At 45.8% G+C, this 25,789-nt stretch overlaps 1 protein-coding gene across 1 annotated transcript in view; it reads right to left on the bottom strand.

The window, feature by feature from the left end:
- Positions 1-5,717: 5,717 nt before the first annotated feature.
- NEK11 (NIMA related kinase 11) overlaps positions 5,718-25,789 on the bottom strand; it is a 30,292-nt gene continuing 10,220 nt past the window's right edge. The window contains 6 exon segments of the mRNA XM_071212848.1: positions 5,718-6,335; positions 6,338-6,366; positions 8,326-8,445; positions 12,065-12,150; positions 13,917-13,995; positions 14,082-14,231. Of these exon segments, the coding sequence (XP_071068949.1) occupies positions 6,253-6,335; positions 6,338-6,366; positions 8,326-8,445; positions 12,065-12,150; positions 13,917-13,995; positions 14,082-14,231 (547 nt within the window). The 3' untranslated portion in view covers positions 5,718-6,252.

Here is a 25,789-nt window from a genome sequence, read left to right as displayed (position 1 = left end):
CCCCCGAGACGTTTCAACCCCTCTAGCCCTCTGCAAAGTGTTTCCTCTTCTTCGTCCTCTGCAGACCATTTAACCAGCGCCCCTGCCCCGCGGCCCTCTCCCGGCCGCTCCAGGAAGGGCTGTTTCTGCGCATTGTAAGCAAGTAGCCTCTGTGGCGGCTTTTCCTGGCCTTCCTCCCGGAGGTGCACGGCCGCTCTCAAGAGCCGGTGTCTGTCCCTTACAATCGGAGTTGCTCCCCGGCCAGCACGTGGCATCGCCCGGCGCTGGCTAGGAATGCGGCATCCCAGGCCCAGCCCGGGCCCGAGGACCCGGGGTCTGTTTCCACGAGACCCTCCCATGAGGCAGATGCACGGTGCGGGCTGAGGACCGGGAGCGGCCAGGCAACGGAGGATGGCGAGGCCAGAGGCTTCCCCGGGGAGGAGGGACGTCTGCGAGGCGAGGTGGGGGCTGACGACCTGACGACCGCCGGCCGGGGCAGGTGGGCCCAGGGCAGGTGGGCCCAGGCAGGGGCGGGCAGCTGGGAAGGGGACGCTCTCCACGCGGGCCGCAGGGCCGCGCCCGGGGTCTCGGGAGCCCTGCGCACCCCTTGCCTGCGCAGGCCCGGGAAACGCGCTCCTGCTGCCAGGCCCAGGGCTGGACTTCCCGAGCCGGGCCTCGAGCCCTCGCCCCTCAGCTCCCTCCCTCTCGCCGGTGGAAAGGGCACGAAATGCCGGAGAATGGGGGAGACCGAGGCACGCATGGCGAGGTTTGGATTCGGGGTATCTCTGTGGACTCCTCTTTCTTCCGCTGAGCTGAGGAGAGACCGGGACTTTTTGTCCTGCCCCTGCATTGTGGGAAAACGTGGCTAGGAAATCTCTAAGGGTCTGCCTGCGCGTGGACTGGTCGTGGGCCACCTCAGGGTGCCCCGAAGTCCTGACTTGCGAGGCCTCATGCCGAGTAGACATTGTAACCGAGGGTTAAGAATTAAACAGTTATGATTACTGAATCTTGTACAGATGCCTTTTTACTCGCCAGTACTTTCTAAATTGGCCAAAGGTTAAAGTCTGAAATTACTGAAACTGGCTTGACTGACCTCACCCTTCGAATAGGTCATCTCTAACGAAAACCTGCTATTGGGATGATTATTTCAAGTTGCCCTTGCCCTCGTGCCTGGACATGTCTATGTTCAAACAGAAACCCTCTGGGTTTGAGATCTGTAAAAAGCCTCATAACTGACCCGTCGTGTGCCCACACCCCTGTCCAGCCCCTGATGCTCACTGGTGAGGGACCCGCGCCAGTCCCCCACCCCCGAGCCTAAGCCCCTGTCTGTTTGCTGCTCTAGACCTATCCGGGGGCCTGCAGTGCAGGGAGGCGCTGGCCTCCTTCGCTGCTCTAGCAAATAAACTCTCTGTGAAACCCGGGGTCGGGAATCAGCTAAGGAAGGGCCTGGACAGAAGGGCCCCGTGCTTTGTTTGCTGTCATTATAGCACTCTTACAATAGTTATATAAGAAATTTTAAAAACCCAGAAAAATGATTACTATAGAGAGTCAAAGAAAACCAAGAAGTTAAGTAAATTATAAGACACTAATATCAAAGATTGAACTTGAAACTACATTTTTATTTGCCATATGGCAATTTCAAAAATAAAGACTGTCATGTAGGTTTCATAAAGCAAAACGTTACCATATCGGCCCTTCTCAGTTTCCAGACTTACAGGGGAGAGAGAGTTCCTAAGACCCCGAGTGTCCCAGAGAAAACGGCCTGTCCTTGGCAGCTCAGGGAGCTCTGGGGATTTTCAGCTCTCAGTCCTGAGCGGGAGAACAGCCTGGACTGGGCGAGGAGAGCCCTCCACAAATGGTAACCGGGGCTTAGAAAGTGGCCGGGGGGGGGGCTTAGTTTTCAGATGTATTTTCATTTCCCAGCTGCTTAATCAAGCACGGTACAATGGGTTGGCTGGAACGGGGGAATTTACTGGACGGCGGTTTTGAGGTTAGGAGAAGTCGGACACCGAGGCACCGGCAAGGCGGTGCCTTTCTCCTCCCAGTTCCTCTGATTCCCGGCTTCTGACTGCTCCCCTGTGGCTTCTCCCTTCCGTCTGGATGCGCCTTTTAAGGAGGGGCCGGGGTTGAGCCCAGGGCCTCACGCGTGGGAAGCAGGCGCTCGGCCCCTGCGCTCCACCTGCTCCCCTCTGCTGGCTCTCCTCTGCTGATGCAGCACCCAGTGGTCCTCAGGAAAGCCCCCCCAGGGCAGGGGCCTCACCGAAACCGAAGTCGATCTACAGGAGCTGCTGTTACAGAGGTCCCCACCCACCAGAAGGCAGAGCAGGACCAAGACCTGTCCAGATGGGTACATCCTTCAGCCCATCATGGTGCACGCTTCCGACCCTGTAAGTCATGCGTTTCTCACATGCAAAATACATTTATTCCATCAAAACATCCCCCAGGCCTAAGCCACTTTTGAACAATGCTAAGTACAATATCTCATCAAAATCAGTTATGGATATGGTCCATCCTGGGGCAAAATTCCTTTGTCTAATGGACCTATGAAACCCCGGAGAACAAGTGGTCTGTTTCCAGTACACAATGGTGAGATAGACATGGGATTAACATTCCCTCTCTAGAAGGGAGGGGTGGAAGGAAAACAAGGGCCACAGGTCCCAGAGGAGCCAAAGCCAGCAGGGCAAGGTCCTTAGACCTCCAGGCCTCAGAGCCAGCTGTGGCTTGGTCCTCGTCCTCGGGCCTGAGGAGTGGCAGCTCAGGCTCCAAGTGCGCGGGGAGCCACCAGGCTCTCCCCAACACGCCGTGCAGCCCAGGCTTCCAAGTGCACATGCAGCAGCCAGGCTCTCCCCAACACACCGTGCAGCCCAGGCTTCCAAGTGCACATGCAGCAGCCAGGCTCTCCCCAACACACCATGCAGCCCCAGCTTCTTGGAGCAGCAGAGCAGCAGCCAGGCTCTCCGCAAATGCTGGGGCACAGGCTCCACCATCTCTGAGCACTGGGCAGTGGCACCGTCCCTGAATAAAAGGGCACAAGTCCTGCCCCTGAGAGAGCGTGGGCAGACCTGCCCTTTGCACGGGCCAGGAGAGCTCTCTGGTCCAGACCTCGGCTCCACGGTTCTGCCCCTGCAGGTGTTCTTCATTCAGTCTGTCCCTTTCTGTCCCTTTCTGTCCAGGCTGGCAGTGGCTCTGCTCATACAAATTTTACAAAAACCTTGTCGGCTTAGAGTGCAATTTCAAGGGGTCAAATCATGACACTAAAGAGCATTCTCAGATCCTTCCTGGAGACCTGCACTTCCAGTGCCGACTTCCACTGCGTCCATGCGTCGCTCCCACTGCAGCGGTGCACTGCTCAGCTAAACCCTCGCACGGAGCCCTGTCCCCCAGGAGCCCTGTCCTCCAGGAGCCCTGTCCCCCAGGAGCCCTGTCCCCCAGGAGCCCTGTCCTCCAGGAGCCCTGTCCCCCAGGAGCCCTGTCCCCCAGGAGCCCTGTCCTCCAGGAGCCCTGTCCCCCAGGAGCCCTGTCCCCCAGGAGCCCTGTCCTCCAGGAGCCCTGTCCCCCAGGAGCCCTGTCCCCCAGGAGCCCTGTCCCCCAGGAGCCCTGTCCTCCAGGAGCCCTGTCCCCCAGGAGCCCTGTCCTCCAGGAGCCCTGTCCCCCAGGAGCCCTGTCCTCCAGGAGCCCTGTCCCCTAGGAGCCCTGTCCCCCAGGAGCCCTGTCCCCTAGGAGCCCTGTCCTCCAGGAGCCCTGTCCTCCAGGAGCCCTGTCCCCCAGGAGCCCTGTCCTCCAGGAGCCCTGTCCCCTAGGAGCCCTGTCCTCCAGGAGCCCTGTCCTCCAGGAGCCCTGTCCCCCAGGAGCCCTGTCCTCCAGGAGCCCTGTCCTCCAGGAGCCCTGTCCCCCAGGAGCCCTGTCCTCCAGGAGCCCTGTCCCCCAGGAGCCCTGTCCCCTAGGAGCCCTGTCCCCCAGGAGCCCTGTCCTCCAGGGACCAACTTTCAGGAGCTCGGGGAAGTGCCTCAAAGGGCCACTTCTGGCCCTAGTCTCAGGGAACACTATCTGGATAAGCTGAGAATTTTTCAAATGGTCAATTGCTGGTTTCTTTGTGCTTACAAGTTCAGCTCTCAGTGTATCCCTTTCCTCTTGCATTTCACCATAAACTGCAAGGAGAAATCACCTCCCACACTTAGCATGGAAATCTCCTCGGCTAAGTATCCAAGTCCCTCACTTCGAAGTTCCTCCTTCCATCTGACATCAAAACACAATTTCTCCAAGGAATCTGCCTTTCCGTAACAAGGGTCACCTTTGCTCCAATTTCCAACAGCACATTTATCGTTTCCTTCTAAGGCCTCCTCAGAAGTACCTTTAATGCCCGTATTTCTACCAGCAGTCTCTTCAAAACAAGCTGGGGTTTTCCTGCCCTGTGCCTCACAGTTCTTCCAGGCTTTATGCGTTACCCAATTTGAAAGTTGTTTCCACATTTTTAGGTATTTGTCATAGCAGCACCCCACTTCTGGTACCAAAAACTGTTCTAATTTCCAAGCTGCCAAAACAAATACTACACATGCAATGGGTTGGATTAACCAATGGGAATTCACGGCTCAGGATTCGAGGCTGGGAAAGCTCAAAGTCAAGGCGTCAGCAAGGCGATGCCTCCTCCCTGAGACTGGGGCTCTCTGGGGCCGACTCGACAACTCTCGGTCCTTGGCTTTTCCGTCCCATGGCAGCGCACATGGCGGCGCCTTCTCCCTTCTCTTCGGGGCCCCGCTGACTTCCCGCGTCTGCTCCCCATGGCTTCTCTCTGACGTTCTCTGTTTATAAAGGACTCCCGTCATCTGGGCTGCAGTCCAGCCTGGTTTAGTTGGGCCGCACTTCAGCTGACGTAAGGTCGCCGGGGCCGTATTTACCATGGGTCCACACCCAGCAGGACGAAATCAAGACGAAGAGCACGTCCAAACCGGGGCACGTACGTCAACCCTACAGGAGACCTGGGCCTTCTACCTGGGCGGCATGGGGACTCTCCTCAGGACAGGGGTCCGACGGCGTCTGATCGTGTGCCCTTTCAGCACCAAGGTCCTGGGCAGGAGAGAGCCCACCCCTCAAGGGGCGAGGGCTGGAGCACAGTTCACCTCAGGCTTCCCTTGACAGGGGCGGCAGGTGGGTGGAAAGGGGGGTGGGATTGAGCACGTGCAGCCAGCGTCCCCACACTGTCTGCTAAGAGTCGGGCAGAGAGAGGTTCTGCAGGTGAGAGGGGACCAGGCCACCTAGTCCAACCTTGGATTTCCAGAATCCTAAAGCACCCACTGCCCATCACATTGAGAAAGGCGGATTCCTGGCAGCTCTCCCACTCTCAGAGGGTGGCAGGAAACAAGAGTGCCTAAGCTCTGCTGGCTGAAGACAGCTTGGGGGGCTCCCGCACACCCCAGGGTTTGGAGCCCTCTTGATGACTGAGCAACACAAGAAGTGGCTCCCCAAGCTTCAGGGCATAATCCCCGCAGCTGCTGGGCCCCGGTTCTTCCTGCTAAAGGAAGGGCTCTTGCTCAGACGCCAGGACCTCCAGGGATGATCCGCCAGATTTTGAGATGATAGGAGTTCTCCATAAAAGTGACTTTTACCAGACCTCTGAGGTAGGCGCCGAGCTATGTTATCTGAATGTGACCCTGGGATAAAGTCTACTTAGATGCCAGAGCCCACCCCAAGGCCCAAGGAGGTATTTTTTAACCATTAGAGAAAATGGTATTTGCTACTCAAGGATCTGGGATGCAAAGGACATAAATTTGGGTTCCATTTCATATGACTCTGCAGCTCTATTTATAAGTTACTAGATGATGACGGTAGTTCTTCAATGTTTGAATGGAGTGTTTAATACAGTACACAGGTGTTATGGATGAAAGGCAGAAAAGAAAAAGAATAAAAAATCAGGCAGTTAAAAAGAGGACAATGGACTAAAGAGGTAAAGCAACAATATTACAAATGGAATTCAAAATTAGATATACATACAGTGTTCTCAAAGTAGTCCTATTAACCCATCAGTCATTCATTCAGTGCCAACTGCACACAGGAGGGAATCCCTGTTTGTTGGATGAATCAGTTAATCCATCCCCAGGCACAGGTGCTTTGAATCAGAGCTTCACTCTTGTTGACCTGAAGTCTAGAATGAACCTCAGTAGATCCTCTCTGGAATTGGGCAAAGTTGGTCAGGATGATTTTCCCCCCATCCTATCCCTGTCCCTAAATCTAGCCCCAAGAATCCGAAGAATGTTCTAGAAAAGTTTTATGTAAAATTTACAGTACGAGGGTACATACATGGAGGACATCCACGCTTAGATGCTGAAAGTTCTGAGATCGCAGTTCTTGCATTCTTTGTTGTTCTCTTCATATTTTTCTTCTTCCAGCTTTCTGCAAATTCAAGGCGAACACAAAATTAACTCCCATTTTCTAAAACCATATCGATATTACACAGTTAAGTAATGCACATTCAGCAGGCAGACTGGAATGTTGGCAAGCCATGCCGATGGGGCTCTCCCTCATCGAGGTACCTGCAGGGCAGGACCTGCTTAACTCTTTTACAGCACACACACACGGATGCTCTAGCTCCTCATTTGTCCTTGAACTCCTAAAATGCAGCAGCAGAAGGCACTCCTAATCCTTGTGTGTTCTGTGAGTGTAATGACAGGGGTCCGGCCTCCATGCCTGACACAGTAATGCAATAGCTGTTTTCTGAATAAGCAAAGCCACAAACAGGGAAAACAGAGCTACATGGCGAAGACCTCATGGAAGAGAACACGGGAGTGGCTGTGAACGGGAGTTTTGCTCTAAAAGGATTGTTTCCTAACTACAAGAGTTAAGTTTAACAGACCTGCTACTAAACTACAGAAAGAGCTGCATTGAGATAACTTGTGTGCATATCTTAGAGTTTTAAAGTCACTGAACATCCCTGTAGTCAGTTTTACTTTTCTATAAAATGTGTACATTAAATCCTTGTCACAATTCATTTTCTAGAGTAAGACACATGCTCTCTCTCAAATCCTAAAAATAACAATAAAAAACAATTGATTCCAAAGCAATTCATTCATAAACTCAGGACCAAACTTTATTTTAAAACCATTGCCTTTTAAGAAGAAAAATATTAGTGTCATGTGGAAGACTTTCTTTTGTGTGTAAAGAAGAAAATAGTTTTAATCAGATCAATAATTTATGCACATGTAAGTTATTAAATTGTCTTTTTAATCTGTTTACTTCAAAGATTTAATTTTCCTTTTACCCTCAACCAATGACAAGAATCACGGTACCGTGGAAATCTTAATGATTCAGAAATGTTAGAAACAGATTTAGGAATGGAACAAAATGGAGACCATAAATTGATGCAATGGCTCAAGGAATTAATGCCTTTTTTCTGAGTAAAACCACACTCGTTGGAGTTGAAATCGCCTAACCCTGGCTCCCAAGAGGGGACCGTGCGCATCTCTGTCCAATGCATATTCTACGAAATCACACTGGTAGCTTGAAACCAGCCACAGTGAGAGCACTGATAGCTCAGAAACCAGCAAACAAATCAGCTCCCCCACCCCAGAGCCAGTAGTTAAACGTTGACCAGCACCACTGCCCATGAGGCACTTGGAAGGAAAACTCTGTCCACCTTTATCAAAGAAAGCCTGTGTTAGGGGAAATGGCTTCCAGTGTCACTTGCTTCATCATGATTCCCAATCTGCTTCTAAGTCACTGCTCATGCAGCAACGAGGTCACAAAATGAGCAGATCTGAGTTTTAGGTCTTTTCTGTCTCTCAAGTTCTTTGGGGATTCTAAGACACCAAAAAGTTGGCAGAGGAAGGGAGAAGAAGAAAAATGAGGAAACTAGAAAAATTACCAAGTGAAAAATCAGATTTTGGGAAATTGAGAGACTACGGCTCTCTGGAATTCCCCTTTTCCACATAAATGCTCTGCTAGTGATCTCCCTCAGAAGCAGCATTGCCTGAGCACAGACTTTTCAAAAAGGTCTGGCTGGACAGACCGGAGCTGTTTCCAGTCCCCTTCCAGTCAACAATTTCCTGCCAATACATTCTCCTTTGGGACGGGCCAGTTCTCCTGGCTGAGGTGAGAGTGGAATCGCAAAGCCCCTGTCCGTCTCCCTCCAGGGTGGGGAGAGAAGGACCAGCAGCCACGAGGCTCACCACGAACCCCCAGCAGCCAAGCCTCCCCCCACGCGGGACTGAAGCCTGGTCACAGCGCTGACGCCAGACCACGGGGCTCAACGGTGAACGCGCCAACGCCGCATTCATGGGGGCTGTTGGGTCGGGCTGTGCGTTTCTCGGCTCCCTGGGAAGTAGCCTGGGTGGGCGCGCAGAGGGGGCAGCCTACTAGAGTTTGCGCGCTTTCTCATCAGCCGCCTGGAGCTTCCGCAGCCGCGTCCTCTCTCTTGGCGTCATTTTCTGCACCTCTGATAGTGCCCGCAGGGTCTGGAGGTGGATCTTTTTTTGCCTATAAATAATAAACATTCCCCACACATATCCCATCCCAAACATGCTCAGAAAAATTAAATAGATATTTTACAGATTTTACAGTGTATCATTATACTAATGAGAGAGGAAAAACATCTCGAGACAGGCCAGGCAAAAACTAATAAACTCTGGGTGGCTAATGAGCCAACCAGGACTGTAGTTAATTGGCAATATTTTTCAAATTAAAATTTTTGTAAAAACAAATTATGTACTTTCCAAATTTCTGCTCATTTCACTGCCTGTTGCTGGTTTTCATCATGTAAGAGAAATGAGCACTTGGCAATAAGTAAATAGACAGGCAGCATAACTCCACCATGTGGATAAGCACAAAGCCTGAAGCCCCCCAGGCAGGCTTGGAATCCCACCTCCACACTCATCAGCACCATAGCCTCGGAAGGGCTAGGGTTAGGGTTAGGGCTAGGGTTAGGGCTAGGGCTAGGGTTAGGGTTAGGGTTAGGGTTAGGGTTAGGGCTAGGGTTAGGGTTAGGGTTAGGGCTAGGGCTAGGGCTAGGGCTAGGGTTAGGGTTAGGGTTAGGGCTAGGGCTAGGGTTAGGGTTAGGTTTAGGGCTAGGGCTAGGGTTAGGGTTAGGTTTAGGGCTAGGGCTAGGGTTAGGGCTAGGGTTAGGGTTAGGGCTAGGGTCAGGGTTAGGTTTAGGGACTCTCCTGGGAGCTCAGTTTTCTCATCTGCTAAGAATTGGAATCCATGAAAATCACCCGAGATAATGGATGCACATTGTGTGGCACTTTAGAGAAACGATCGTGTTATTACAGCTAAATTGTATTGAGTGTGTCTTAAATTCTCAACTTAGAACGGTTGGTATTTTTATAGCAACACGCCACAGTAATTAACCACACAGGATTGTAGCACTCTCTGGGCTCAAATCCTCACTCCCAGGTTTCAAGTGAGTGCCCTTTTAGGGCATATAAACTCTCTGTGGCAATAAATGATAATAGCACCTACTCCCTAGAGCTGCCATGAGTTCACATGAATCCATCCCTGCAACGAGCTTATCGTAAACCAGGATAGTGGTGTTCACCAAAAGTATGTCAGCCCTTACCATTCTTTAAGAAGCTCCTTCTTCAGCTAAAGAAATGTGGTTCCATCAGCCATGCACTGAAGGTCAGCTTGTGGTTAGGGCCAGTGGCGCAGGTTGCCTCCCTCGTCAGCGTCCTCCTGAAGAAGCACCACGAGGATATTGTCACCTCCACGACGGCCGCTTTCCCCTCTAGAGCACTGGCCTGGCCTCACCTCCAAAGGACATGCAACTTTCAGGTAGAGACACCCTTATTTTATAGGACAGTGACATCCCATCAAGACAAAGTTATCGATCTTGAAAATAACGTCACAAAATCAGTATTTCATAATATGAAATAGCCTCCAAACAACTGGATTCTTGTACCCTATTACTTGTAAACAGTGAAAAAATTGCAGTGCAAAATGATAGCTAGAATTAATCCCTTATTTTTAAAATAAGAAATTTACTACTTTCACATCTGTTTTAAAATAAAATAAGGAATTCTAGTCTTTCTTGAGAGAATAGAAACCTACAGAAAAGATGGGCGGCACACCTGGACGTCTGCCCCTCGCGGGGCCAGTGTTTTAACGGCGATCCAGCACCACGCAGGCCTGTGTGTCGGGGGCTCGCGCCCTGGGCTGGTCCAGACGCCCGCCCTGAGCCCCCGAGCTCTTCCGGCAGTGGCCACGGCCATGTCACAGCAGTCCCGGGTTCCCTGGCCCCCGGTGTCTCCTGCGGGTCCTCAGCATCTGAGGGCCGTCGGCGCAGGCCTGGCCTGCGGGGAGTTCCCGGCACCTCGAGGCTGACTTCCACCAGGCCCTGGGCCATCGAAGGTGGCCGGAGGTCCAGCTGCCCGTGGAGGGCTTGCGTGGGGCTGTGGGCCGGCGGCATCATTCACAAAAGGATTGGAAATAAGGGGGATGTAGTAGCACAGCCAGGGAAAAAGCCTTTCCTGGAGGTGGAGGTCGGTTGCTTCCAACCAAGCGACCTCATGTATGCAGGGGTGGTAGTGACATCCAGGTAGTGACATCCAAAAGCCACTGCACTGTTTTCCTAAACTTGGCTAAAGGGCTTGGGTGGGCATGAAAAGAAGGAGGACAAAATTTACCATTCCATTTTGTTGATTCATGTAACCTTTTTCCTCCAGAAGTACAGAGAAACAGAGATAATTTCTAGGAAATTAAGAGTATATATTGTAGAAGTGAAATGGCCATAAGAGACTAAGACCAGTGCCACCATGTTAGAACTGAAATATGGGCCTTGGCGTTGCATTAACAATTCTATGCCTGGGTGACAGTCACTGACCCAATTATAAGGGAAACCAACAACTGTGCTTGCAACAAATTAAGTCAAAGGAAGACAGGGATGTGTATTTTGTTTCTCTAAACTGCAACAAACCATTAGCTTAAAAGAGACAGAAGTATAGTATATGCAAGCAAGATGGAGAGTCACATAGCCAAGCGGCAAGGGTCACGTATTCTCTCTAAAGGAGACCCCAGGCAGGCTCCACCCCGAGACTGCATCACCCACCCAGAAGTGAACGACGCGGCCCTGCTTCCACGGGGAGACAGATGCCGTGGGTGGTCGGAGCTGCTGCAGGCTGCAGCTGGCACCCATTTCTAACATGTTGCCCCAGGTTTCGTGATATAAATTCAGAGCCATCCTCCCACTATGCTGACTTTAAAGAGCAAGCAGAAATCTCCCAGGAGACAAACTGGCTGGTTTCCTCTATTAAACTCAAAGATGGGAAGTAAATACGGCATAGCTGAGAGCCCCCTGGACAGGTGCTAAGGGAGGAGCACGCTGGGGCTGTGTGGCCTTGGCCTCAGCCCACCGAGGACTCCTGCTCCCACCCTGCTGCCTTGCAGAGCTCGTGGAGGAACTGCCGTGCTCCTCAGGCTTCTGTAGAACAGAGTTTCTTCAGCAAAGTCAGACTCGGTCTTCAAAATCGCGCCCTTGGCTTTGTGCAATGTGCGACCTTCACAGATACACACGGCTGTTCCGAAGTAACCTAACTACTGAGGCACGCTGTTCGCTAAGGGCTCTTGCAAATTACACCACTGGCATCTGAATAAGGTAGGAGAGAAATGATAATAATAGTTCCTTGTGAAACACATTCTCTAGTTCTTACGTGAGAGGACGTATATCTCAAAAAAGAGAAGTGTGGCTTATTTTCGCTTGTCCCAGGACTCCAGGGGTTCTCTTTTGAATAGACCCTCTGCAGGTACACACTAAACAAACAACACTCGAACACCATTTAGGCTTAATATGGAAGGCTCATTAGCATAAATATCCCTAAACGTTTGGGACATTAATTTCGCTCTGTTCTTACACGGCAACGGCAGCGCTACCCTGCAGATCTGGAAGCGGCGCGTTGGTTTAAACTTTTATGACTTTAATTTGCTACCGCCTGGGGCAAAGACTCTGGAACACCAAATTACTCAAGTTCCTTAATTTCTCGGTAAAGCCTAAGTGAATTCTAGGAAACCTCATGCAGTCAGCTTAGCCCTAATAGATTTTTAAAGACAAATGCATTTAACGTTTAGGCCCGACAGGCTTTTTAAAAACAAAGCAATTACTTACACGGCATCAATTATGTGAACAGCCTCCTTCTGTCAGTTCAAATTCTTGTCTTCCAGAGCCATTTCTGAATCCCTACATACCAGGGACTGAGAAAAGAAGCATCACGACAGACCTTCTGGGCCCCTCCAGGGTGGGGGGCTTAACGCTACCAGGTGCCTCTTGATCCAGGGTGCTGACCCCGGGGCCGTGGCGGCTGCCCTCGCCCGGCCTCCTGGACAATGCCAGGGCACCTGCTGCCCTTCTCCGGCCGCAGCGCGCCCTCCTGCTCTCTCACACCTTTACCGTCCCCTCTGGAACACACAAGTCCTTTCCCACCCCTGGGTCTGTGGCGGGCAGTGTCCAGGGCCCCAGAGCCTCAGGCTCCAAGCTTAGAGGGGCACCGGAAAGCTCAGTGGCCAAGCTACACCCGCCGGGATTGAACCCAGGACCTCGTACGTGTGAGGCGCATGCTCAGCCACTGAGCTACACCCACTCCACGACACATAATGTGATGCAAAATCACTTTTAAAATAAAACTTAATTCTCCAAGCCACGATGAACAACAGTCGAAGGCCGCACACGGGCGGCTCCAGCCCTGGGCGCACAGCTTCGCCTCGCAGGCTCACCGCCTCCGGGAGGACCCCTGGGCCTCATCGGTGCTTCTGGATGCACCCAGGCCTCCAGCGGCCCACGGCCCCTGCGCTCAGCACCTGGGGTCCTTCGAGGGCTGCGCTCGGGCGCTGGGGCCCGCTGCACCTGCCGGGGAGCTGGCATCCTGCGGCCCCAGCCGCGCCCTGCGTCTCCCCTCTTCCTCTCAGGCCCCCAGGAGAAGGCTCTTGCATGGCCACCTCTGGGGGGCACGGCTGGGCCCAGGCCCCTCAAGCCGGCCCCTGCTGGGCCGGCAGCCCCTTCACGGCCCCTCCACATCTCGCTGCGCCCCCCGCTTGTGTCGACGGTCACCCACGCCTGGACCCCGCCCTCCCCCCGCTGACTTTCTGGAGCTGTGATAATTCGTAATTGCTTTACTCGTTTACTCTTTCCGGTTCCTGAGCTCTCTCACTAGCGTTCACGCCTCAGTGGGGCAGGAACCACGTCTGTCCTTCCGCGGTCACACCCCAGAGCTGGGCCTGGCACTTGAGGGCGTCCTCCTGGTTTCCCCCGATTTCCTCCTGACCCGCCCGGGAACACGCAGGTGCACTCCTGAGGGTGAACGACCGCTTTGTGGTGCCGCTGAAAGCTGCTCAGAACATTACAGGAAATTTGCCTGAGGAATTTGTCTCATATGGGGCTAAGGAGTTAAAAAAAATTAAAGAAATACAATAAAACCCTTTAAGAAAGGCCTTTTGCTTCTTTCTAACCACCCAAGGCAGATTCTCTATATAAAATGGGAACCTCTTATATTCTTTAATGTAACATTTTTTGTGATCTATGTATTTTTTTAAAAAAGACAATTAAAAATGTAAAAAAAAAATTTCTAATGGACAAGAAAACAAAATAAACTCATTTACCGGTAAAAAGTATTACTGAGATATATAATAAAGGAGTGGGAAAACAAATCCCGATTTTAGTATTCTTGCTGGCACTTCTTGTCCTAGCAGGGACACATTTACAGAATGTTGAAGGATAAGATCTGAAAATCAAGATCCCTAAGAATAGATGTCGAATTTAGGCACAAAATCTCACATCTCGTGTCACCATTGAACCAGAATCCATCCACCTTCCTTTGCAAAAAGCGTTATCGTGATTAATGTTTCCCCCAGATTCTTTTTAGTCTTGTTTCTCCTTCCTTAATGCATCTTATTCCCACAACAAATCTTCAAGTCCAAGAATGTGTGTAAATGCTGACATGTGTCAGCCTGCTGGTTTTAAGTGCCTGTAGCCGTTCGTCGATGTAGGGGATTTTTTAAATTTCTATAGCAGATGGTCTCAGTGAAGGAGTCTTGTTCAACGTGCTGTAATGTTTAAAGAGAACGTTATTTTTAAAATGGATGAAACAGGAGGAGGCTCTAAACTGCTGTGCGGCACGCTCTTCCCATACTTTTCCACGATAGCGCTCAGCTCTCTCAGGTGTGGCTCAGGGAGAGAGGGCGTGCTGCCCTCAACGATTTTTAAAACAATGGACAAGAAACTAGAGCCGGTGAATGCGTGCTTCATGCAGCACATCTCGTATAAAATGCATGCCAGCGACCTGAAGACAAAGTTAAGAATTTAAGTAAGAATCAGGGTCCTATTTTAAATTTGTTCATCACACAAAATCTCAGGTGTGGACCATTGACCATGAGGTGCAGCGGTGCTCAGAGATGTATTCACCAAGTGCAATGAATGTCTCATGATGATGGAGGAGATTGTTGCTATGGGGGGAGGAGTGGGGTGAGGGGGGTGGGAGGTATATGGGGACCTCGTATTTTTTTTAATGTAACATTAAAAAAATAAAGACAAAAAAAAATCTCAGGTGTGGTAGGGCACTGGCTATGAGGCACAAACTGACCCTTCAGTGGGCTGCCTAAATCCTCAGTTCTATACTGGTTTTTTTCCACTTACATGCATGTTTATTTTTTTAAAAGTGAAAGGAGAAAGCACAAAAGGGACATGTGAATGACCACATTTGTCAAACAGAGCAGTAGCTAGCAATATGCCTTACTTAGTAGGAACTCTAAATATGTGATCAACGTAGGAAGGAATTTTTCAACGAAATTCTATGAAGGAAAAATAAAATGCAGATAAATCTTGTCACCCTAAGCCAGGTTTGTTAATGTTATAAATGCAAAATAAAATTTTAATTTATCAGCCTAGTCTTCCTTCTAATAAGTATGCAAGCATTTTGAAAAACAAACTGACATTCTTTATTAGTTTTCGAATATAATATATTTTCAAGCATGGTGGAAAAGCAGCTACTTTCAGCTCACATTAAAATGTATAATTTTCCTCTGGAGTATGAAACAGAATATTAAAATTGTAGATCGGTTCAACACTGATTTGGATTAACCGTGCAAATCAGTAACCCCTAAACCAGCAGAAAAATATTTTAGATAAGTCTGCATCATAAAGAAAACTAGGGGGAAATCCCTGCCTGATCTTATTATTAGGAAATAACCACACTCCCAAAAAAAAGGGTTTATTTTTATCTCATGGGCACTATAAATTACATCACTAACCAGGTCTCCCTTTCCACACACGCCGCTTGAAAGCTTAGAAATACATGTATGATCACCTCGCACAAGTTGTGTTAACTTTTAACACTGCCCTGAATGCCTTCTGGTGAAGGAGAGGTATATATAAATAAATACATACACGAATAGTATCTTTTTAAACTTTTATACGTGTTCATGAAAAGATGCATTTGTAAGAGAACGCTAAATATTTACATAGAAATTGCTCCTGTTCTAGCAAATAATGCTAATACTAATAACTAAAATTTTCCAATTGGTTGGTATTTTACATTTTACAAAGCATCTTCACCTATATCTCAACTTAGTCTTATGACTCCCCCATGAAATAGAGCTGATACTCTATTCTCCCCATGATGTAGATGAGGAAACTGATTCAGAGAAGTTAAATGACTTGAACAAGGTCACACAGATGGTAGATGTCAGGACTGACTCTGGAATTAAGGCATTTTCCCTGAAATCTTGGACTATTTTCATTATAGCATACTAGAAAGAAGGGGAATAGTAAAAGAAATTAGACGATATTGACTAGAAAACCAAGATCAATGTAAATATTTTGACTTAAGAAAATTACTTGAGGCTCAAGAAATTTTGCATTTATCTATAAGATTATTAAGTGATATCTAGTACAGTAGTATATATTCAGAATATTATACCCAGAAAAAATTTCCTTCAAATAAAGGTGAAATAAAGACATAAAATCTGTGAGAATTTGTCAGCAGGAAAGCACTAAAAAAAAAAAAAATTCCTAAAAGGGATAACTTTCAAATATAATCCCAGACAGAAAGAGAGAATGTAGGAAGGAATGGAGAGTATTGGAAAGGATAAATTTGTGAATATGTAAAAAAAAAAAAAAAAATTGACTCTACAAAAATATTTGTGTAGTTTAAAAATTTTATGGAATTAAAATTCATGACACTTCCAAAGATAAAGGTAGTAATTGGAGCTAAAGTGTTTTAAGGTCATAGCAGTTACAGAGAAAGTGCTTAAAGTAATAACTTGAATTAGACATAATTTAAAGATGCGTGTTATAATTGTTAGAATTATCACCAAAAGAATAGCAAAATAATGTATAACTGAAAGTCAATAGAGGGAAGAATTTAAATAACAAAAATTTAGTCCAAAGGAAACAAGGAGAGAAAAAGGAATATAAAATAAGTAGGTCACATAGAAAGCAAAGAATAAGATGATGAGTAAAAATATATAGAGAGATAGATAGATTAATTACATTAAATATAAATGGACAATATTCTAATTAAGAGTAACAAACAGGATAAAAATTATACACTGCTCTCAAAACAAGCCTTAAATATAAGAACACAGAAAAGTTGATAGAGATATCCATGCAACCACTTATGAGAAGAGTGCGAGTGTAGCTATACTCAGATAAAGTAGACTTTAAAAAATGATGAAGACTGTGGGTTGATAAAGAAATAAAACTATTAGGAATGTATAACAATTCTAAATCTGCTTATACCGAATAACATGGTTTCAATATATATATATGAGGCAAAAAATTGACAGAAGTAAAAGGAAAAACAGACAAATTCACAATCATAGTGAAAGTTTAACACACCTCATTCAGTAATGTCTGCTGATTGAAGAAACAGACAAAAAATTGATAAGGCTAGGAAAAATCTAAACTGCACAATTACAAAAATGGATATAACTGAAAAATTGACCTAAATGCACCCAACCATGATAGAATTCAAATTCATTTTGAGTGCACATGGAACATTTACCCAAATTGACATATACTGTGTCATAAAGCAAGCCTCAACAGATTTCAAGGATCAAATCTTCAGAGCATATTCTCTGACCACAGTAAAATTAAGTTAAACATTAACAGAAGAGAGAAAAAAAATCTATAAAATTTCCAACTGCTTGGAAATTAAACAATACACATCTACATAATAACTGGGTCAAACAAGAAATCACAACAGAAATTAAAAACATTCAGATATTAAAAGAATGCTAATAAAATTACAAATATCAACATTTATGGGATGCAGCTAAAATAGCACTTATAGAGAAACTGATAGCATTAAATTAATATATTAGAAAAAAGAGAAGTCTACAAATCAGTGATCAAAGTCATCTTGAGAAGCTAGAAAAGAAGCATCAAATCAAAACAAAGAAAGTATAGGAAATAAAAAGGAGAAGAAATTAATGAAATAGAAAGCAAATATACAATAAAAATCAGACCAGTAAAGACTAATATATTTAATGGATCTCTAGCAGGACTGACCGAGGGAAAACAAAAGCAAAAACAAAAACACAGATGAACAATATCAGGAATGGAAAAGGGTAAAACACTACAGATTTCACATATATTAGAAAGTATTAAGATGACATTATAAACATTTTATTACAATATATTTGACAATTTGGATGAAATAAAAAACACAACTGACCAAAAACACAACTATGTAGAAAATCTACATGGTTTTTAACCATTAAACAGGGATATTCTGTTATTTTAAAAACATCTCTCTATATAAAGCTTCCCACAAAAAAACACTCCAGGGCCAAAGGTTTTACTGGACAATTCTGCCAAATATAAGGAATAAGCAATAACATTCTTAATCATTTTTCTTTTTATAAAGCCATCACAACCTTAATACTAAAACATAACAAGGATATTAATTATAGGCAAATATTTTCATAAGCCATAGATTTAAACAATCCAAATATACACATGCATACACACATATTAGCAAACAGAATCTAAAGATATATTTTAAAAAGATAAGGCATTATGACCAAAAAGAATTTATCTCAAGAATATAGGGTTGATTTAATATTTGAAAATCAATGGGATATACTCCATTATATTAAAAAAGAGAAAAGTTATCTCATCTTGATAGATGTAAAAAAGGCATTTGATAAAATTCAAAATCGATTTGTATTAAAAGAGAGAGAGAATGGGAAAGGCAAGGAATCTTTGATCTGATTGTTTAAAAATCTATAAAAATGCATAGAAACATTATGTTTATTGATGAAATATTGGAAGTTTATACTTTCTTTTCTGAAATTGGGAACATATCAGAAATACTTCCACCACTTCTTTTTTACACTGCACTTAAGGTGCTTCCCAGAGCAAGAAAGCCCGAAAAAGCAAAAAGAAAAAAAAGATTGGATTAGAAAAGAAGATATTAAACTGTCATTAAACACAGTAACATGATTGTGCCCATAAAAAGTCCAAAAGAATCTACAAACTATTAGAATTAAGAAGTATTAACTGCTGAATACCGAGGTCATTTCATAAGCCCGCAACAACACATTAAAAAATGAAATAAGAAATGTCATTTACATTAATATCACAAAATATCTAGGAATAAATTTAATGAAAGATGTACAAAACTCTATACTATAAATTATAATATATTGCTAGGAAAATTAAGGAAGACCTATTTAGAAAACAAGGGAAGGATGGAGTCATGTTCATGGATTGAAAGAGTCAATATTATAAAGATGTTAATTCTTCCCAGAATGACCCAATAGAATCCTATCAAAATCCTAGCAGACTGGTTTTTTTTTGTAGTAATTGATAAGCTGATTCTAAAATTTACATGAAAATGCAAAGGGACAGGAATAGCCAAGGCTAGTTGATAAGCAAAACTGAAGGTCCTGTATTGCCAGATATCAAGACTTATTATAAAGTTTTACTACTTATGTAATATGACAGTGTGTTACTGGCAAAGAAGAAAAAAATAGACCAACAGACCAGAATAGGGGCTCCAAGACAGAGCCCCACGTGTTCAATGATGGATTAAAGCAAAGGGAAGCTGCGCTGCAGCAGGGAGAAGGAGGTCTCTCCAGGGACTTACGCTGGACAACTGGAATAGTCACGTGGAATACAGTGTACTGGGACTTCTAGCTCACATACACAAAAAATCAATTGTGGATGTATACGGTTGTGAAAGATAAAACCCTAAAACTTTTTAAAGAGAACAGGAGACTAACTTCCTGATCTTGAGGTAGGCAAAGATTTCTTAAACAAGGTATTACAATAAAGTGATGGGCTTCATTGAAATTATGAACTTATTTTCATGAAAAACACTACGAGGAGAATGAAAAAGGAAGACACAAAATGGGAGACTATATTAGACATTCAAATCCAGAATATGTTAAAAAAAAAAAAACTACCACAAATTAACAAAAAAAAAAAAGCAGAGAAACCCAAAAATGAACAGATACTAAATTGCCAGGAATCATATGAAAAGATACTCAACATTACCAGTCATCAGAGAAATGCAATATAAAACCGCATCACAGTGTCAGTACAAATCAGCAGACTGACCAAAATGAAAAAGACAGACAATATCAAGAGATACTGAGAAGTTTTCTTTAAAGAAAGAGAGAGAGAGAGGGAAGGAGGGAGGGAGGAATGAAGGAAAAGAAAGAGATGGGCTATATGTTACTAGTAAAGTTGAGTCATTGTATTGAACTAAATATTTTTATCTATGTGGATGCACATAAATATCTGTGTTATGATTTTTCCCACGTACTTACTTATTTCTCCAAAGGGCAACCTAATTGGAATCCCAGAATAACAGAGCTTCTAGGGACCGTAAAGGTTTGTTAGTTGTTACAAATTCTCATTTGATCAATGAGAAAAGCAAAACTCAGCAAGGGGAAATGATTTGCCCGGAAAGGTACCATGTTAGGTCAGCTCGAGTTTGGCCATCGGTTCTCTACCAATGTTCTTAAAAATGTAAAAAAATAAAAATGCTAAAAAGGCCCACTGGCCTCGCCCTGTTTATGCATAACTCCTGTTGGGGTAGTAATCTGGACACTGGAAAGGAGCCGGACCTCACAGCCCCGGTGTGGAGGCTTCAGCCGCGCAGCACACACCCCCTCTTCAAAGGACTCCTGCCGGGCGCCCAGTGCAGAACCAGGTCAGGAAACCTCTGCTGGCTGGACAGGACTGCCCGGCTGGGTGGAGGCAACAATCCCTGCTCCAGGACGTTCTGAGCCGTCTTGGAAGCAGATGATTAATCTGCACCAATAATAAAAATGATAATAATGGTAGCAAAAGTTTAATAATGTTTACTATGAGCCCGACATTTTAATCCATTGAATCATCTTCCTAATACTCCTAATGAGGTAGGAACTATTACTGTCATTCCCATACTTCAGATGAGAAAACCGTAAGATTGGGTAAATTGTTCAAGGTTCCTAATTGAGCGATCCTGCAGCTGTCTTCCTTTAGAGATGCTAATTCCATGGCATCCCCTCTCAGCACTCCAGCAATGAGCATTTTGGCTCAGGGCCCTGAGAGCTGGCAGTCCTGGCTACCCCCAAAGGACAGGCGCTCTCGGGCAGCCTGGCTTCCCATGCCCACTCAGATCCCACCGGAACATAATCTGCTCCAGAGACCCCCGGGGCATCTGACAATGAGCTGTGCAGAGCAGCCGGCGCGGCAAACACAGGGCACGTGAACAACGAGAACTTCTGTGGCAAAAGGAAAGGAACGTGGGCAAGTTTGGCTCGGTAGAAGCTTTTTATTTTTCATAATTTTGCTTTGTTTGCCTTTTACAACATCCATTTTGTTTTTCTGTTGTTGGGAGAGGAAAGGGGCTACAGGTCTATTAAGCACAGTAAATCCATCATGAAGTTAAACCCTAGTTTTAAGGAGACATAACTCCACCTAAGCCACATTCAATACATTTTCTAAATTTTGAAAAGGATGTGCAATTATCTGGTTAAACATATGATGGGAGAGCTAGATCTTGAGGCTGGCTCCATAATGAATTGATTTTGACACAGGACTACTCTCTCTTTTGGAGATCCTCTCAGCCCCTGAGAGCAAGGCTGCTTTCCATTTGTTTCCCAGTGGCCAACTGATACTCACTTGCACTTGAGCTCAAGGAGACCTAAGTGTTCAAACCGCTGAGTGAGGTCCAGGGCACCTGTGTGCAACATCTGCAGTGACTGAAACATGAGGCAATCTGGCAACAACGTGACCCTTTTGGTTATCCTGGTACAAGTTTCAAAAATCACTCCCATCTTTATCTACCTACCTATCTACCTATCTACCTACCTACCTATCTACCTATCTATCTATCTATCTAATTATAGTAACTATCTCTGTACCTATGGTTTTTATTTTCTCTAATTTCCAACTAAACATTTCTACACAGAAATAATTACATCACCTCAAGATGATAACTTCCATTCTTTTTGAAGAATGTTCTTTTTTGACTCCCAGGTCTTAAATCTGGCAAGATGAAAGCAATGAGAGGAAAAGGGGGAGGGGGTGTTCTCCTTAGGAGTCTGTGATTTGCATTCCTATCTTTCCAAAATCTGCCAGCTGTGGAGAGGTAAGCAAACACATCCCCGAGGGAGTGAACGTGAACTGTGAGAGGAAAGACGGGGTCAGGTGCATGGGAACTCCATAACTTGCCGTCTCCCAAACCGCCTAGAGGACTGATAAACGGAACTGGCATTGTGTCTTGTCTCAAGGCAGCTAAACTGACCCTTTGAAATCTGTCCATACCCTGCAAAGAGACCTGCCCTAAAGCAATGCATGACACTGGTTATTTGGAGAAGTTTTACTGATCTTCTAGATAATATTTTTACTCGACACAATTGAGGAGCATCCTGATAAACCTACCTAGGAAAAGAGTACATGTAATTTAAGCAGTTGAATACGTATAGAGAGTAGTAGGAACTTAATACAAGAGAATGGATTTTGCTTTAGTGTATTTTACCCTAAGTTAAAAAAAGTATTTCCTTTGGTGGAACTGAATATCAATATAAATTCAGTCCAAATATAATAAGAGACATTGCGCTAAGCAAACCAATACTTAAGAAGCAATATTATATAACAGTCATTTATCAAGGTTTACCATGTCCCAGAACCTGTAGCAGTGCTTCCTAAACTTTGATGTGCATACCTAGGGATTTTGTAAAAATGCTGATTCTGAGAATTCCGGGAGAAATAGTAGCTTAAGAACAAAGTTGAACAAAGTTACAGTGGTCATAACAGCATGTTACTAGCATCAGGATAGAGATATTGACCAATGAAGTCAAATTGAGGGTTCAGAAATAGACCCTCACATCTATGGTCAAGTGATTTTTTAAAGCATATGCTTTTTATTTGAGAAATTGCAAGCTTACAAAACAGTCATGCATAACATGCAGAATTCCCATACGCCCCCCCTCCCCTCCACCAACACCTTACTTGGTTGTGGAACATTTGTAACAGATTATGAAAGAACATCATCAGACTCTTGCCACTATCTGTGGTCCACAGCGTGCACCTGATATATTTTTTCCATACACCCCCTATTATTAACACCATGTATTAGTGTTGTACATTTGCTACAGTTTCTGAGAGAACACTCTCACATTTGTATTTTAACCACAGTCCATCTTCTACCACATAGGTCACTGTGTTATACAGTCCCATTCCTTGTACAATCCATCCAAAGTATACACTATGGTCAAATAATTTTTGACAAGGATGTCAAACTCACCCATGCAGGTCAGAACAGTCTGTTCAACAACTGTTGCTGGAAGAACTGGATATCCATATAAAAAAGAAAAAATGAGGACCCCTATTGCACTCCTTATACAAAAGTTAACTCAAAATGAATCAAAGACCTAAACATAAAAGCTAGAACCATAAAACGCCTAGAAGAAAATGTAGGGAAACATCTTCAAGACCTTGTGGTAGGTGGTGGTTTCTTAAACCTTATACCTAAAGCATGAGCAACATAAGGAAAAAATAGATAAATGGGACCTCCTCAGAGTTAAATGCTTTTATATTATACTTCAAATGACTTTGTCAAGAAGGTGAAAAGATAGCCTACTCAATGGGAGAAAATGTTTGGAAACCACATATCCAATAAGGGTTTGATTTTCATGTTATATAAGAGATCATGCAACTCAAAAATAAAAGGACAAGAAACCCTATTTTAAAAATGGGCAAAACCTTGAAGAGACATTTTTCCAAAGAGGAAATACAAATGGTTAAAAAGCACATGAAAAGATGTTCAACATCACTAGCTATTAGGGACATGCAAAACAAAACTACAATGAGATATCATTTCACACCTTATAGAATGGCCATTATTTTAAAAAATCAGAAGGAGCAGATGTAGCTCAAGCAGTTGAGCACCTGCTTCCCTCATACAAGGTCCTGGGTTCAATCCCCAGTACCTCCTAAAAACAGAACAAACAACTAACAAACAAACGAATAAAACAGCTCAGGGGTGCCAGTGTGGCTCAGTGGTTGAGCGCTAGCTTCCCACATATGAGGTCCTGGGTCAATCCCCAGTGCCTGGTACCTAAAAAAATAAATCAGAAAACAGCAGGTGCTGGAGAGGATGTGGAGAAACAGGAACCCTCCTTCACTGCTGGTGGGAATGGAGAACGGTGCAGCCTCTGTGGAAGACAGTTTGGCAGTTCCTCAGGAAGCTACATACAGAACTGCCGTATGATCCAGCAATTCCTCTGCTAGAAATATACTCAGAAGAACCTAAAGCAGGGGCGTGAGTTGACATTTGCACACTGATGTTCCTATCAGTGTTATTCACAATTCCTAAAAGATGAAACAACCCAAGTGTGCATCAACCAATGAATGAACAAAATGTGGTGTATATATACGATGGAATATTACGCAGCTGTAAGAAGAAATGAAGTTGTGCAGCGTACGACAACATGGATGAACCTGGAGGACATTATGTCGGGTGAAGCAAGCCAGACACAAAAGGACAAATACTGTATGGTCTCACTAATATGAACTAAAGACAGTGAGTAAATTCATGGAGGTAAACTCTAGAGTAGAGGTTATTAGGAGATAGAATGTGAGTTGAGACTGGGGAGCTGATACTTAATCTAGGTAGAATTTTTAATAAGGTTGATTATTAATGTGTGGAAATGGATAGAGTTGGTGGTAACACATTATAGGGAGTACAACTAAAACTGCTGATTTATATGCTTGGGGCTGAAAGGGATAGTCTAGGGAGGTAAATGTCAATTAAAAGAAAGCTAGAGGGAGCAGATGTGGCTCAAGCTTTGAGCACCTGCTTCCCACATGGGAGGTCCCAGGTTTGGTTCCAGGGCCTCCTGAAAACAAAACAAAACAAAAAACAATAGCTCGGTGGTTGAGCGCTGGCTTCCCACATTGAAGGTCCTCGTTCAATCCTCAGACCCTGTACCTCAAAAAAAATAAAAAGGAAGTTAGAAGACAACCTAGGGGCTGTATAACACAGCGACCTCGGTTGTGGATGGCGATTGTGGTTGATAATACAAATACAAGAATATAAGACTCTACTTCCACGAGCTAGAACAGATGTATGTCACTATTACAAGGTGGTAAGAATATGGTGATGAATGGGAAAGACGTACCTAATGTAACTGATGGGCTAGAGCTAACAGGACTATTGTATATTCTTGCATCAATGTCACCAAGGGTGCACTGTCAATGCTATGTCAATGCTAAGGGTCAATAATACAGGGTATGGGATTTTTTCTTTTGGACTAAGAAAAACATGCAAAAATGAACCGAGGTGATGACTGCACAACTCTGATGAAAGAGAGCCCCTGAGTGTCCACTTCGGATGGACCGTACAAGGCAGGGGACTGTACAGCAGTGAGCCACGTGGTGGGAGAGAGACTCATGACAAATATGAGAACGTTCTCTCAGGAACGATAACAAATGGACAATGCCAACAGAGTTAATAATTGGGGGCGTATGGGAAAATGTACCATGCACACGCTGTGGACCAGCCAGTGGTCATGGGCGGACCGTGTGCTTTCAGAACCTGTAACAAGCGCTCCACACCGATGCCAGGTGCTGGGGGGGTGGCCAGGTGGAGGTCTGCCCAGGCGCAGCAGGAGAATGCCGGCCGGGCTCCCAGGCCCCAGCTCACGCGCAGGGCGGAGGCTCCAGGCCAGAAGAGGCGGCCGAGGGGCCTCAGGCTGCCATGCGCTCCAGCGCTCTGCGCAGGAAGCAGGAGCGTCGCTGGGAAGCCCTGCCTCCAAAGTCTCGGCAGCTCACAGAGTTTGCCCTGGAAGAGGCCACAGGAAGAGAGCCCTGAAGTCCTGTGCAAAGAGCAGCGCGGAGGGGTCCAGACCAAGTGCCACCGATTCAGGCTCCCAGAGGAGACTGGGGCTCCCAGAGAGCCACGGGCGAACCCCCAGACCAGCTGGTTTACCAGAAAGATGCAGCGAAGGACACACCGAGAGGCGCCCCCAGGGTCAGAGCAGTCCTCAACACTGGTCTCCTAGGGGCTCTGGTTTGATCAGGAGAGACTCGGGGGCATCGTGCCGCAGGGTGCTGCTGGGAGCGGTGCAGCGGCCCGCTGGCACTTGTGGGAGCAAAAGCCTGCTGTGGCCGCCTCAGAGGACAAGGTCAGAGAGCCCTGCCCCACCAGCGCGTGGGTGACCACTCGCCCAAAGCTACACCGGAGGAGCAGCGGCAGAGCCGTCCTCGGTGGAGGTGAAGGGTTCACGGCAGGAGCCCAGCAAGTCACTAAATGAAAAGAGAAGTGAACAGCAAGGGCTCGGGAAGGCAGCGGAAGGGGCCCGGGGCTGCACCCTGCACTGTCTAAACTGTGCCCGCTCC

Source organism: Dasypus novemcinctus, chromosome 31 (genome assembly GCF_030445035.2).
Source record: "Dasypus novemcinctus isolate mDasNov1 chromosome 31, mDasNov1.1.hap2, whole genome shotgun sequence".
NCBI lineage: Eukaryota > Metazoa > Chordata > Mammalia > Cingulata > Dasypodidae > Dasypus > Dasypus novemcinctus.
The sequence above is the reverse complement of the archived record's forward strand: the minus strand, read 5'-3'. Positions and strand labels throughout refer to the sequence as shown.